The 16,309-nt window shown below is 37.8% G+C and overlaps 1 protein-coding gene across 1 annotated transcript in view; it reads left to right on the top strand.

The window, feature by feature from the left end:
* The window catches only part of FRZB (frizzled related protein), a 34,471-nt gene extending 18,846 nt beyond the window's left edge, over nucleotides 1-15,625 (top strand). The window contains exons 3-6 of the mRNA XM_082658685.1: nucleotides 5,892-5,957; nucleotides 10,106-10,310; nucleotides 10,658-10,721; nucleotides 14,118-15,625. Coding sequence (XP_082514811.1) covers nucleotides 5,892-5,957; nucleotides 10,106-10,310; nucleotides 10,658-10,721; nucleotides 14,118-14,234 — 452 coding nt within the window. The 3' untranslated portion in view covers nucleotides 14,235-15,625. The remainder of the gene's footprint in view (nucleotides 1-5,891; nucleotides 5,958-10,105; nucleotides 10,311-10,657; nucleotides 10,722-14,117) is intronic.
* The last annotated feature ends 684 nt before the right edge of the window (nucleotides 15,626-16,309 follow it).

The following is a 16,309-nucleotide window of genomic DNA, read 5'->3' on the forward strand; positions in this document are numbered from 1 at the left end:
ACCTGGCAAATTCTCAACTCCTGATGCTGGAGAAGATTACTTGGCTAGGGTGACTGGTTTTACTTTAAGTTCAAGACAAAATTCAAATACATGATTAACATTGCTTAGCAACGCTACCTTGTCTCTCTGGAAAGTTTGCCTTTCCACTCAATAAAATAACTGGGTTTTTTGTTTGTTTTTTTGTGGTACGCGGGCCTCTCACTGCTGTGGCCTCTCCCGTTGCGGAGCACAGGCTCCGGACGCTCAGGCTCAGTGGCCTTGAGCTCAGGGGCCCAGCCGCTCCGCGGTATGTGGGATCCTCCCGCACCGGGGCATGAACCCGTGTACCCTGCATCGGCAGGCGGACTCTCAACCACTGCGCCACCCGGGAAGCCCAAAATAACTCTTTTATACTTTCTCTTCTCTCCTTACTCTTCCATACCCTGCTTCTCTTAGCCTCTCATTCCCTGCCGCTGATGACTTCATCCTTCAGTGAGAAAGTAAACGCCAACAGAGGGAACTCTCATCATCCCAGCAACAGATTTAGAAGCTGTCAACATCAGTACCCCTCTCTCCTTTTTCTTCTTGTGCAGTGGATAGAGTGTCCCTCTGGCTTTCACCCATGTTTTCCTTGCCAACTAAAAATTTTTTTTGGCCCCCCGGCATGCGCAATCTTAGTTCCCCAAGATCAAACCCACGCCCCCTGCAGTGGAAGCGCGGAGTCTTAACCACTGGGCTGCCAGGGAAGTCCCCTTGCCAACCGAATTTAATGGACCCCTTTCTCTCTTAAGTCATCTGAGCTTTGAGGGTGCTCTCCTCAAAGAGAGCTCTCCTTTTCTCTTGAAACACCATCTTCTTTCAGCTTTTTGACTCTATACTCTCCTGTATTTCTTCCCCATCTCTGGATGTGCCTTCTTAGTCTCCTTTATGGTCTTCTTCTTCACTATCTTATGTATAAAGATGTAGTTCCTGCCTAGATAGCTACAGCTGATCTTTCAGGTTTCAAGCTTTAATGTCATTTCCTCAGAGGACTTTGAGGACCAGACTAGTTTAGGTCATCAAATTGTATGTTCTCACTGCACATTGTACTTTTCTTTCATAGGATGTATTACATATGAAAATAAATTATTTCGTGTGTAATTATTTGTTCAATGTCTGTATCCTATTCTGAATTGTCTGTATTGCTCATCAGGTGTCCTACATGCCTGGCACAGAGTTTGGCATGTAATAGACACCCAATAAATATTTGTAGAATGAATGAATTAATATGTAAGTGACTCAAAGACTTCAACAAATGTTAGTTCTCTTTTCCTTTTCCATCTTATATTTAGAGAAGCATAGCTATCCCAGGGTTGTAGAGTCAGAAAACGCTATTTCTATAGAAGAAAGACAATTTTATGGTGTGATGGACATTGACATATGTTTAAAATTACTCAAGCCTGGTTCATGGACACCATTTATAGGCAATTGAAAATATAGATCTGGATCTCAGTAAAGAAGTCATAGTTAAGGATCATAACATTTTATTTTTTACATCTGTTTTAAAAATTGTTGTGGTCTGCTCCTATGTGTCTTAAAATGGAGCGAAGGTGGACAAGTGGGCTTTCAGGGTCAAATATAAAACATATAGTTCATTTGGTACAAATTAAAATTATTTAAACTCTGATCTGATTAGAGTCCGTCTTGAAAGAGTTATAATAGAAATTGTAATGCAAATAGAATTGTATTTTCTTTTTGAAAATAAATCTTGAGCACAGATCTAAGGCCTTTTCCTTAAAAAAAGCAGAAAAGTACTCACTAACAGATGGTAGTATTCCAAAGTCATGGTACATGAAAGGTTATAGGGGTTTTGGAATCTGCCAAAGTTAATTATAGTATTACAGCTCTGGAGAAGACCCAACAGAAGTCAATTTCAAACAAAGGTCAGGGTTAGTTAGAAAGTCATATCACACTTAAGCTTGAACTCAAACAAGGTTGCCTTAAATAGTTAAGGTCCGGTGAGTATCAAATTTCATAATTGTCAGGTACTTATAATTTTTAGACTTGTAAAATCATGGAACCCTTTAGAAAAGACTATTGTCTTTATGTATTTTCAATAAATGAGCTGATTCTTTTTTTATGTGTAAAAAAATGAATAAAGAAGGATGTGATGACTTCCCACTCAGAACTGTTTCTCAGAAGCCCCAGTGTTGAGACAGGGAAGCTGTTCCTGGCTCAGGCACTGCAGTGCACCGTAGGGCAGCTCCCCTGATTTGCAGACCAGGTTCTGTGCAGCACTGGGCATGTTAATTTCACAAACTCCTATGTGTTCTAGGGTGGTAAACTCATGTTCATACTAGGATAATAAACAGTTTTCAGTTTCATTAGCAGAGGAGTAGGAGATCTTAGATTCTAGAAGAGTAGCTGAGAGAATCTAACTAGAGAATATGAGGGAAAGCTGCCCAAGAGAGTTTCCTGGTTGTGCTCCACGGATGCTTGTGAGATATAGGATTGCATGTTGTCCTGTGATTCAGGTTATATTTAATTCTAGACTTCGAGGTGAATGAATTGCTAATATTAAAACTTTCCCCACACTAGAAGAACTCCTTGTCACTTCTTTACTGTGTCACAGCCAACTCCTTTAAATTTTGCCGTATTTTTTCCTTAGATAAGAGCACCAAGGCAGTTCCTTTCCATGCTTTTCTTCTTAACAGTGGGATGCAAGCAAATCAATATCTAGTGGTCTTTTGTGCAAAGCTCAGTAAAATAATAGACCTGTGCCATTGGCAAGCTGGGGGAGGGACACTAGTGGCAAAATTATTGGTGAATTAAAGTAGGTATGATGATAATGCTACTGGCCCAATAAAAAGTCTGAGAAATCAACTATTGGTAGTAAAATAAAAAGAAGCTGTTGCAGTCTGACTTAGGGTGGCTGGTACAAAAAAATGTAGTAAATAATGCATGCAGTGTATTCCTCTATGATTTTTTTTTTTTTTGGCCATTTCCCAGTTCTTGAGCTTTTGGAGACATATATGTAGATGTGGGTAGAAATACTTTAGAAAAGGGATAATCTTCCAGATATGTTGATCTAAGATACACTTTTCATGAAAACCTTCAGATATGAATGTTTGAGTTGAGTTAGCATAAGTAAGTGAAAGTTCTTCTGTATTTGAGCCTTGTAGATATAAAATTCCACTCCTCCTTATTACTCTTATTTTTTGAGCTACTAGTTACTTCAACCAGACAGATATTTGCTGATAGCAAGAGCTAAGGTTTGGAGCATAGGAAAGTTTTCAAACATATAGTATGGCATTGCCACCTCTGAGGCCAGCAGGAGAAACAAGTGCATTGAGGAGGAACAAAATTTAGTCCCAAGAAAATAATTACTTAGGTCATTAGCTATTAGGAAAGAGACTAGCTAATACATGTAGTTGTACATATGAGTTTCAAGCTTTTTTTTTTTTTTTTTTTTTCTGTACTCAGGCCTCTCACTGCTGTGGCCTCTCCCGTTGCAGAGCACAGGCTCCGGACGCGCAGGCTCAGTGGCCATGGCTCACGGGCCCAGCCGCTCCGCGGCATGTGGGATCTTCCCAGACCAGGGCACGAACCCGTGTCCCCTGCATCAGCAGGTGGACTCTCAACCACTGCGCCACCAGGGAAGCCCTGTAGTTGTACATATGGTTGTGGAAACACCTACTTGAAATCTTCCTAAATTGTTTTATGATATAATTTTTTTGAAAAATCTCTGCCTGGAAAGTGTTTTAGAATCCATTTTTTATGCTTCAAGCAAAGCTATATGGTAACAACAACATATTAGATGCAATCCAGTAACAGCTGGTGTATTTTTGCCAAGAATTTTTCATTAGAACATGTGCAATTTTCTGAAGAATTACAAATATGTAGATAATTTATCTACATTCATTATTTTTAATGAATAAATATCTATTCATTAATAAATAAATAAATATCTATTTTTAAAGAGATAGAAAAGCATAAGTGAATTGGGAGATTGGGATTGACATATATACACTAATATGTATAAAATAGATAACTAATAAGAACCTGCTGTATAGCACAGGGAACTCCACTTCACTGTATAGTAGAAATTAACACAACATTGTAAAACAACTATACCCCAATAAAAAAAATTTTTTAATTAAAAAAATATAAAGAGGTAGAAAAGCATAAATCCATATCTATATATGGGTGAGGATAATTTGTAAGTCAAAGACCATAACATATATTTCTTCAGAAATAATGTCAATCTCAAGAATATCTCTTTTAAAAATGTGTAATATTTTGGTACAAAATAAAACAATAGAACTAGATAACTTTCTATTCTGTTTTAAATGGGAATACAAATGTTTTGCTAATAAGAAAGTTATTTTTTGAAGAGTCTTCTTCAAAATAGCAACCAGCACTGATGTTACATATGGTTTATTGAGCTGAGATTGTTCTTCCACAAAAACAGTGTTAAAAATTATCTGCAGAACAAGAGAATTGCTGTGTGTAGCCCTGAGGACATCCTCACTTCTCTCCTGGGTGAGAACAACAGTGCTGCTGCTTCTGCTTTGGAGACCAGCACCTGTTCCCAGTAGAGACGCTTATTTCTAGAATTGAAAATCGGGTAGTGAGGTGTTACATCCCTTGGGACTACTACTTCAAAGCATGTTATCTGTGAGTTCAACTGGAAATAACATTTATTTTGATTAGAAAACACAATGTCAAATGGTCAAGGAAAGCTTCTGCCTTTTATTAGTCTCCATGCTAACATAAAACACTTTTTAAACAAAAATTTTTTGTTGGCTTCTTTTCTGTGGTTCATGTGTTCATTTTTCCTTTTTCTGTGTGAAAATAGAAGAAACACATACCATTTCATCTTCAATGAAGCTTTCTCAGGGGTACTATTTTAAAGAAATCTTTACATAAACTAAAATGCTTTCTAAGGTAATTGTGTATTATTTCCTATTTTTATATTGACTTTAATGACTAAGAATTTACTATGATGTATATATATTATGATGTATGATGTATATATATTGTGTATTTCTTAGCTAAGTAATCTATAAACAATATAGTAATCTACTCTCCAAGATGTTAAATGATTTATCCAATACATGAAACATTTTGAGATAATTACGTTTATTACATACACCTGTATTATGTCACATAGAATATGTGTTCTGGTCACCACTCACCAGATATTTAAAAAGCACAGAACTTCTCATTTTGAAATATGTATCTAGTAATTTCCGCCAATAAACATAAAAATACCATTGAGTTTAATAGCAGTTATTCTGCCTGTAGAAGGTAGTCATGATAATCACTATGGTGTACACCTGAAACAAGTATAATATTGTAACTCATTTATACTTCAGTTAAAAATTTAAAAAGTAAAAATTAAATAAAAAAGAAGGAACTCATGCCTCTTCAATAAGTTCACTGGGTTATAACAATACCTGCTTATCTCACTGAGTTGCTTTTAGATCCGGAAACTAATATTTGGAGGGGTGCTGTGTAACCTGTAAAATGTCCATGAATGCAAGTGATCTTGCACAGGGGTAAACCAGTTACCTGAGCATAAGCATAAATTGCCTCTCAGTTGGCATTGATTCTTCTGCCACAAGCACTAAGCATGTCTCTTTCAGGACTCTGGAGTCATGCTCTCCTCCTGCATGGTGATGAAGTGTTTCCTCAGGATCTGGGTGGTTTGTTGGAGAATGGGAACTTATGAGCATTTGACACTGAATAAGAGGCTATGTATCTAGAATAAACGTGAATGTAGTTCCAGGAGAAAGAGACCAGACACGTAGAATTACTAAGAGCCTCCTTGCTACCGAACTTGGATCTAATATTACCAAAAAATGTGCATAAACAAAAGAAAGCTGATGTTGAAGTTTTGCTTATAATAGATAAAATGTTATATTTTTTAGAACGCTGCAAATGTAAACCTATCAGAGCTACACAGAAGACCTATTTCCGAAACAATTACAACTATGGTAAGGATAACTTCATGATTGATTTATAAACTGCTGAGTTAAGAAAGGATGTGTATGTGTGTGTAAATAAGAATGAGGCTTAAAAACAAACAAGGACAACTTTTTTTTAAATTGATTTATTTAATTGATTTTTTTTTTTGGCTGCATTGGGTCTTCATTGCTGTGTGTGGGCTTTCTCTGGTTGCCCCGAGTGGGGGCTCCGTGGGGTGTGCAGGCTTCTCGTTGCCGTGGCTTCTCTTGTCGTGGAGCACAAGCTCTAGGCGCACGGGCTTCAGTAGTTGTGGCACACGGGCTCAGTAGTTGTGGCTCACGGGCTCTAGAGCGCAGGCTCAGTAATTGTGGTGCACCGGCTTAGTTGCTCCACGGCATTTGGAATCTTCCCGGACCAGGGCTCAAACCCGTGTCCCCTGCATTGGCAGGTGGGTTCTTAACCACTGCACCACCAGGGTAGCCCCAACAAGGACAACTTTTAAGAGCAAATTCTCCCTGTTCCAAACAACTGAACGGTCTCATAAGGGGACCATTCTCAACAAATGCTTGATTTTTTTGAAGCATATCAGGCAGCATTGCTGGCATCTTAGAACCATGCAGTTAAGTACACAGAGATACATTTCAAAACAGATGGGAGGGACTCTTTCCTTTCTGACGGGCCAGGGAGGATCTGGAGCTGCAATGGGTCATCAGTTGTGATTTACGGGGGTGAACAGTAAGTGGGGTAAACAGAGGAGCACTTCAATGTGTTATGAGTGGTTAAAAGAATCAAGCTGGGTTTCTTCAGTCTAACTCATGGAAAACATTGACAGAGTTGGAAAGTAACACAAGTTGTTAGTATTCAATTAAGGAATTGTTTTGTTATCTAGACTGACCTAGACATGTGGTATTCTGATAAACAAAATATTAATTGAAGAGCTACAAATCTAAATGTACCTGACAAATTTAACTGGAGGAGGAAAAAGCCTGCTGCCTCTGTGCTAAGTACTGTGTTAGGCGGTTTCTATACACTATCTTATGTGATTTTCTCAACTGCGCCATGAGACGTTCTATTATCCTTATTTTATCAATGATTATTGAACCTAAGTTGTCTTTCCTTTGATTATTCAGAATTACTTTTGGGTACTGGGATGCTTCAGAGTCACAAATATCAATTACTGCTATATTTCAAAGGGTCAATTAATAGAGTTTTCCAGTTGATAAAATAAGGAACAAATCAGTATTTGCTGTATTCCATAGGCATTTTATTATGATTTTCCCCCTGTGGCATTTATGAGATTAATAAAGTTCATGTTACTGTCTCTGTCGATGCTGAGTAAATGAATAAACATGGCAATTAAATAGATTTTTAAATGCACCTACATTATTAAAATGAGGGCTTTATTATTGAGTTTACATGCCCTACTTTAGAGAATATAGGACATACACGGCACACTTATCCTGCTTTTATAATTTTGGGAATTGGATGGAGAGAAATGGGTAAATCTCTGTAAGAGTAATCTTTGATATCTTTGGGAATACTGTGTATTGAAAGGTATCAAGTAAAAGATTCAGTGTAGTTAAATCTCTTTAAAATAAATATACCTAGTTTCTCAAGTTTTTCTTCAACGGAATCAATTTTTATTTTTTGTTTACTAACATCTTTAGAGGAATCTATAGTTTCTCTTAGCCAATGGTAGACACACCTTCCAAGGTTGAAATGTTTACCTGGCTGCTCATCTGAGGACCCTCTCCTCTACAAAGTGATATGAGATATCACAAGAAAAAGGAAGTCTTAATTTTTAGGAGATTAGCTTTGTAAGACTGAAAAATGCTATATGAACTTTTAAGTACGGTTATATTAAAAACAAAAGCATGATAGAAATTTTATATTGGGGAATTTTAGTTGAATTTATATTTATTTTACTTATTAATTTTTACTATACCCAACCTTCTTAGTGCTGCAGTGGTTAGTGCTGCTATTTTTGTTAAAAGATAAAATACTACTGGGTACAAGTCAGGGGAAGAGAAAATCAGCAACGAGGTAGCTGAGTGAAAATTACAACCGAAAATGGGATACAGAGCACAGTTAATGGAAAAAAGATAATTTCTTTCTCATAGCCAAACAATAACTAGATTGCCCATAGTTTAAGGATTTTCACTTGTCTGAGGCTTACTCAGAGATTCTCTGGGGAAGGCAGGCACTGAAATGATTAAATAGAAGGAAAAACCCTGCAAAGAAAATACATTTTAAATTCCAAAATATGTTGATTTTTGTCTTTCTTAAATATCTACATGTGTCTACTGAGAAAACAAAGTGGGGGTGGGAGCATTTGATAATTCAGATAAAACCTCTGCTTCATTCAGATTAATTCAGTTTAAAGCTCTTGAGCTTTAACAAAATTGCTTGAATAATAAAGTAAGTCTTGTAGAGAGATATTTATTTTGGAGTGGGTACATGTGCTAAAAATTTCTAATGAAAATAGTAGACACACCGGGTAAATAAATCATTAGTTTGAGAAGGTTTGCACAGTTCACTAATCTGTGATAGCTGATGAATGCTGTGAAGCACATTCACATAAGCCAGGACGCACAAAAATGTCTGCTAGCTGGGGTTGTGAATCTATCATCTGATTCTCCCAAATGGCATTTCAAAAAGGGCAATCTTATCTTTTGTTAAAATAAGAGTAGAACACTAATAAAAAGGGACTCCTTCACTCACAAATCACACCAAGCAGGGACAGCTGGGCAGTTACACTTTGTTTAGTATAAGCTCTCATACTTGAGACAACTAGTTCTCTGAAGATTGAAGTACCTGTGAAGCAAAAATGAGGTTTTATCCTAAAGTTTTCAGAATTAGTAGCTTAATTTTTATTGTATGTGTCTTGTACTGGTGGAATGTTATTGAATAAGTTTCTGTATGGAATTGGGGCATTGATGGGAGGCAATGGCTTATTAGCTGGCTTTATATTTTCACGGATTACTTTTTTCTTTGTAGTTCAAAACCCCTAAAATATGTGGGAAGGGACTCAGATGAAGGTAGTTTACAGATATATGCCTAAGAGGCTTTCAAAAAGTACATTCATTTGGATATGTTGTGTTTTCCTGTGTATGATATCCATGGATATTGAACTACAGCAATGAGGCTGCCTGGTCAAAAGCCACTGGCTTCTTACTAATTGACATTTTTGCTTCTTCTTAGGCTTTTTCAAACTCCCCCTTTAGGAAAAAAAAAGTAAAAAGCTCATTTACCAGAAGTAGGAATCTAAAGAATTTGGCTCTTCCAAAGGAGAGAAATACAGAAAAGAAGGAGAACTGTACTTTCTAGATTCTGAGTCAAATACTTTGACTTTGCAACTGAATTAGTTTTAAGGCAGTTTGTCTTTATATTGAGAAGTCAAGCCGAGTCTTATATAAGTTGGATGCTAGAATATCCCTTGAAAGAGGTAAATTAATGCAATTGACATATTAGACCACATTCCATAGCACATGAATGGCGACAGTTTTTATTCAAAAAGAAAATGCAGTATACCTAAAGGAGGGTATGAAAGATAATCTATACTGAAACAAAGGAAGAAAGGAGCAGATGTCTGAACAGTGAGCTAAGATGAGGAAGGTGGAAAGATCGAAGAACAAGCTTGGGGACACCGTAGAACAGAACAACTTTATGACGCTAAAGAAAACCCCAACTCTTTAGAAAATCTGTTAATGGACCCTATAGAAGAATGCTGACAAAGCAACAAAGAATATTTAAGTACTAGGTCTTTACATATAGTGAAATTAATATAGTTTAAATTCTTCTTGGCACCGTTGAAACTGCACATATACATATACACACATCCAAAATGAAATTTTGAAGGAAAATTACATCCAGATTCAATCTTTGATTATCTAAATCGTTTCTCACCATGAAATACATGCACACATGTATGCTTATATACACACAAATATAAACTTACATGCAAAGGGGATCAGGGCTGAACATTAAGGGGGTAGGTATGTTGTGTAGTGTGTCACTCACTACTGTCTAAGGTGAAAATATATGGTTGACTTTTCCTCTCTATTCTTTGAGCATTAAGTGGATATGAATTGACTAGAAAGAAGCCTATGTGTCTTTTTTGAATGGCGTGCCTATTGTGTATCATATTACCACATCAGCTTTATTGTCTTTTATCCAGTCATTCGGGCTAAAGTTAAAGAAGTGAAGATCAAGTGCCATGATGTGACTGCAGTAGTGGAGGTGAAGGAGATTTTAAAGGCTTCTCTGGTAAACATTCCAAGGGACACTGTTAACCTTTACACCAGCTCTGGTTGCCTGTGTCCTCCACTTAACGTCAATGAAGAGTATCTCATCATGGGCTATGAAGATGAGGAACGCTCCAGGTAATTCACTCCTTAAGGATTCAGAATAATGACTCCTGGGTTCTTACTTTGGGATCTGTCTACCTTCTGAGGGATTAAAGATCAGTTTTAGTTGGATCCTTCAATTTCATGTATTGGATACAAAAGTATATGTGGGAAATTTGTGGGTGTGCATTTTTCTGGGGAGAGGGATCATAGCTTCATTTGTTCTTAGAGGGGTCCATGACTCCCAATTAGTTAGAATTACTGTTCTAAAACTTGGCTGTCCTAGTCTAGTATAAACAGTAAGTCTTTCTGACAATGATCCCTTGTACTTTTCAGTAATATATTTTAATGTTTCAAAAATGGTTGCTTCTTTAAAAATATAGATTACTGTTGGTGGAAGGTTCTATTGCTGAGAAATGGAAGGATCGACTTGGTAAAAAAGTTAAGGTAAGCCTAAATTTTATGTTCAAAATGATAAACAGAAAATAAAAGTAGAAAGACAGTCATTTAAACAAAATAGCTGCCCTCAACTTCATGAGAAATATTAAAACCTGATACATATATACTTAATATTCCAAGAACTGAGTTTGTCTGTAATGTCTGTTTCGTTTAAGGAGCAAATTCTCTGTGTGTGTATCAGAGATCTAACTACAGCTGTCTAACTTCCCACCATGGGAAGTCTAGCTGTAGTTAGGCCAGCTGGCCACCTTCCTCATCTTAGCTCACTGTTCAGTGAGCTCTGGTGGCTCCACATTATCATTAGGGCTCCAGGCTCCCTCTAGCTTATGGATCGGTCATTTTCAAAGATATTGCTTCCATATTCAAGGTTAGCTGGACGTCACAGGATGGCTGCCCTACCTCCACATCACACCTACATTTCAGGGAGAAAGAAAAGGGAGGTAAAAATAGATTCCAAGCATCCTACCTAGCAATTTTACTTAGGACTGGGTCTCCTGTCCATCCCTAGCTGCAAGAGAAGCTGGAAAATGTAGTTTTTTTAGCTGAATATGTTGGTTCCTTGAACAATTGCAGTTCTGTGAGTCAGAGAAGAAGGGGAGAATAAAGCTTGGGTACAAAACTGCCAATATTGTCCCAATGCATAGGCACCAGTTCCTATGTACAAGGTGCAGCCACATTCATCTGTATATGAGAGATCTGACCAAATTAGGTCCTTAGAGCAGAAACATAGCTTTATTGTTTTCTTTTTTTTTTTTTTTTTTTGCGGTACGCGGGCCTCTCACTGTTGTGGCCTCTCCCGTTGTGGAGCACAGGCTCCGGACGCGCAGGCTCAGTGGCCATGGCTCACGGGCCCAGCCGCTGTGCGGCGTGTGGGATCTTCCTGGACCGGGGCACGAACCCGCATCCCCTGCATGGGCAGGCGGACTCTCAACCACTGCGCCACCAGGGAAGCCCCATAGCTTTATTTTTAAGCCAATGACTCTTAGATTCTGTAAGTGATGCATTTTTAAAAAAATCACAGTAAATCACCTTATTATAGAAGGTTCCGTTTCCTCTTACTAAGCAAATCTGTTTCAACAAAAGGAATGTGGGTAGTATGCACAGAAGGGCAAAGAATCAAAAACGGGTGTGTGTGTGTGTGTGTGTGTGTGTGTGTGTGTGTGTGTGTGTGTGTGTGTGTGTGTGTGTGTGTGTGTGTGTGTGTGTGTGTGTGTGTGTGTGTGTGTGTGTAGTGGGCAAAAAGGGGGGGAGGGGAGAGTGGGAATTGTACCAAACATAATATATCCTCTTCCCTCTGAGTCTGAAGGCTTGGGAAACATTTACAAGTGTAAGTTAAACACCCCCAGGCAGTTTATCTTATACACCTGGTACTTGACACAGCAGATACATTTCAGTGTAAGTGACCTACGAGAAACGTAGAGGGCATTATTTTGCAGGGAGAAAATACCCTCCAGAAAGCTATCCCTCCCCCCCCCTCCACTCCAGTATTTTGTCAAAAGTGAGATGTATTTCAAGTTCAGACTCATGAGAATTCTCTATTTGTATCTCTTTTCAATTTGTTTGCTGTCTGTTAAAAAGTAGCTCTTCTTCAGTGTATTGGAATCTCTTACTGTCCTTTTAATTCCGTTTTCTGCTTGCTAATGCAGAACAGGAATTTGTCCTAAATTCCTGTACCAGTTGGAAGAGCTTTCAACATCATTGCTGCAAAGCATATAACACGGCTTGCTGCTTCTCTTTTGGTACCAAAACAATTATCATCGTGTAAAGACCGAGGACACATGGCGTGTTTGTCCTTTTTCTTAGTAAGGCAAAGATATTTTCCATTGCTTTCTACAGGGAACTCACAGTTATTATTGTGAACTCATTTATATTTTCAGCCTGGATTTAAACATACTGAAGGGAAGAAATAACTTGAACAATTTTTAATTCATACACAGAACTCAGGGTTAAAGACCATGAATGGGAAACCTCTTTTGGCTAGAATTACTGAGATCCTTACTGTAGTTTTCCAGTCCGTTCTGAAGATGTAAAAAAGAGTTTTATGGAGGATACTGTTTTTTTTTAAAATAAGAGTTGTCCTTTTCAGCTGATTTTTTTTTTTGCGCTCAGGGATAGATCAAGAATTAAATAAAGACTTTTTTATGGTTTTGCAATGCAAATTTTTTTTTTAAACCTAAGTCTCTGTAATAGCAGGTTGTTCAAATCAAGATATTTGGCCTGCCTTAGGGAGCTGAAATTCAGACTTTTTTTTTTTAATATGAAAATCCAATAAGATTGTGGAGTTAAGTGTGCTAAAATGAAGAATTACTTTCAGTAATTTCAGTAATTGAAAATAGAGAATTTGTTATCTACTAAGAGTTTTATACATTTTTCATCTGTGAATCTTCAGAACACTAAGCAGATGCTAGAATTAATTCTAATATGTAAATGATAAGGTCTAGTAAGTCCAAGAATCTTCGAATGGTAACTGATGGAGTTAGAATTTGAACTTGGGCCATCTGACATTAGCTCCTTGCTGCTCAAAGTGTGGTCCCTGGACCAGCAACACTGGTATCACCTGGGAGCCTGTTAGGTATGAAAATCTTAGGCCCCATCCCAGACCCACTGAATGAGGATCTGCAATTTTAACAAGATCTCCAAGTTATTTCTATATTCATTGAAGTTTAAGAAGTACTGCTATAGCCCTTATTCTTATTTACTACCTGTAATACCATAATATAACTTCCTTTTAAATTATTATATTCAATAATGTAAACATTATTGAAATTGTTAATATGAAATATTAATAAGCTTGATTGTAGTTATTAGAAACATTGGTGATGTCTGCTTTGTAAAACGTAGAATGAGGGCAGAACTTTGTTCTGTTTTGTTGCACTTGGTAGATATTATTTGGGAAATATTTATAAGGAACTCTACCCCCTCCCCCCATTTTCATTTTTTTCACCACTCAAATCACACAGGTTTAAAAGGCTGTGTTTTTACAAGTCATAAGAGAGGAAAATAAAAAGTAGCCCTTTCTTCAAATTCTCTATGTAAATCTTCCATTTGTTGGTCACCCATGAAGTACTAGACTTGTGTATGTTACCTCAGGAAATACCCACAGATATCAATGTATATTTGTGTCACTGTTTATTTTAAGTTAAAGATTTGATATGAAAGCATTACTGATACAAGTGGCCAATTTTGTGCTTTTTCAAATAAAAGAATTATGTTTACATAGCATCCATCTCATTGTTACCCTGGGATATAGATTTTTATACTTTTGGAAAAGTAGTAAAATGCTTTTGAGATCTGATTTTGCAGTCTTACTCAGTTGTTAGAATAATAGAAGTGATGACCCTGGTAATATGTGCTTGTGACCGTTTTCTGTTTTAAATTTCACAGCGCTGGGATATGAAGCTCCGTCATCTTGGACTGAATAAAAGTGATTCTAGCCATAGTGATTCCACTCAGAGTCAGAAGTCTGGTAGGAACTCTAACTCCCGGCAGGCACGCAACTAAATCCTGAAATGCAGAAAATCCTCAGTGGACTTCCTATTAAGACTTGCGTTGCTGGACTAGCAAAGGAAAATTGCACTATTGCACGTCATATTCTATTTTTTAACCACAAAAATCAGGTGGTAACTGATATTACTTCTATTTTTTCTTTTATTTTCTGCTTTTCTCCTACCCTCCATCCCTACCCCCCTTTTTTGTGGTCTGGGTGCAGATCCTTAAATATATTATATGTATTCTGTTTCACTAATCATGGGAAAACTGTCCTTTGCAATAATAATAAATTAAACATATTGATACCAGGGCCTCTTTGCTGGAGTAAATGTTAATTTACTGTTCTGCACCCAGATTGGGAATGCAATATTGGATGCAAAGAGAGATTTCTGGTATACACAGAAAGCTAGATAGGCTGTAAGGCATACTTTGCTGATCTAATTACAGCCTCATTTTTGCATGCCTTTTGGGCATTCTCCTCATGCTTAGAAAGTTCTAAATGTTTATAAAGGTAAAATGGCAGTTTGAAATCAAATGCCACACAGGCAAAGTGATCAAGCACCAGGAAGCATTTATGAGGAAACGACACGCAAGACGAATTATTTGCAAGATTGGCAGGAAGCAAAATAAACAGTGTTAGGAGCTGAGGAAAGAGCATTTTGCCTGATCGAGAAGCACAACTGAAACCAGTAGCTGTTGGGGTGTTAACAGCAGTGTTTCTCTTTTGGCAACACATTCGATTTGTTTGTGAATATATTAATCAGCATTAGGGAAGTGAATTATAACCAGACATCAGCTGTTATCAGCATGGCTCTGTTTAATCTGCTTCCTTTTAGATAACCCCACTGGTGTAAGTCTTTTTCTTCTTCTTCTTTTAAAATAAATCTCACTTGCTGCATTTGACCAGGAAAAGAAAGTGTGTATGCATATGCACCAGGGTGTTATTTTTTTAAAGATATGGGGCTCTCTAAAATGCTGTAGTTGCAGGATGGTAAAATGTGCAAGATTCTGGGTGTGGGTGTGTCTGTGTGTGTTAGCGTGGGGTGTGTGTCCGTACACTCACACCCAAGCTGAACTGAATTACAGGCCTGTGCAGTGGCCTGCACTTTATCATTTGGATTTGTGCTGTTTAATGCTCAGTAAAATATGCTTAATAAAAGGAATGATGGTGGTCAGGAGAGAGGTGATTCTGACTTTTGAAACAAATGCTCATTCTCATTACCCAAGCTGCAGTGGGGTCCCCCAGGGACCATGGGGAACAAATGATGCTCTCACTTCTTCCTCTAGCAGGGGTTCTTTAGAGCCTGTGCCCATCACTTGACAGTCTCATTCTCTTAAATTTACATATTTGATATTAGTATTAATAGAACCAAATTTCTGAGCTGTGGTATGCTGAAAAGAAAACACTTATGAAGCAAATGGTGCTGTTTCCTTCTACAAGGACAAACATGCAAGAATGAAATTCATTCCTGAACAAAAGTTTCCTAAAATGGTAAATAACAATTGATCTAAATTCCCTCTTTTGGAAGTAAGAGAACATCCCTGCCTCCTGACTGACCCCCAAACCCCAACAATTTCCACAATCCCAGAAGAAGGAGTTCTCACCTTTGCCTACATCAGGACCACATAGTCTTTGAGCTGCCATATGGTTGCTTTCAGGTATTTTCACCATCTGCCCTTTGGACTTTACTCTCAGATGGCTAAGACAGGGTCATTTCTTTCCAGGTGCTGCTGTCGTAGCCCACAAAGGGGAGTTTGGGTGTCACAGGGTAGTAATGAAGTCCCACAGTGGATGAACTTCACCTTAGTATCTCTCGTCCTGACCTCATCCTGAGCTTCAAAGACTGAGGACTGGAAACTAGCACTTCTGCCTCTTCCTGTTTCTCTCATGCCTTTTTCATGTTAATGAGGAAAGAAGGGCAAGAACCGACTGCAAGAGATTTAAAGGAATTGGTTTCTCAAATCCACAAAATGTCATCAACTCTTCCAAACCATAGTAAGAGGAATTTTAAGTAGCAAAATCTTTTGAGGTACAATGAAAGCCACAACTGTTTGCAGCTCCTGCAGGTGTCTTTTTTTGGGGAGAG

This window comes from Grampus griseus (genome assembly GCF_964374135.1).
Source record: "Grampus griseus genome assembly, chromosome: 7".
In the NCBI taxonomy this organism is placed as follows: Eukaryota; Metazoa; Chordata; class Mammalia; order Artiodactyla; family Delphinidae; genus Grampus; species Grampus griseus.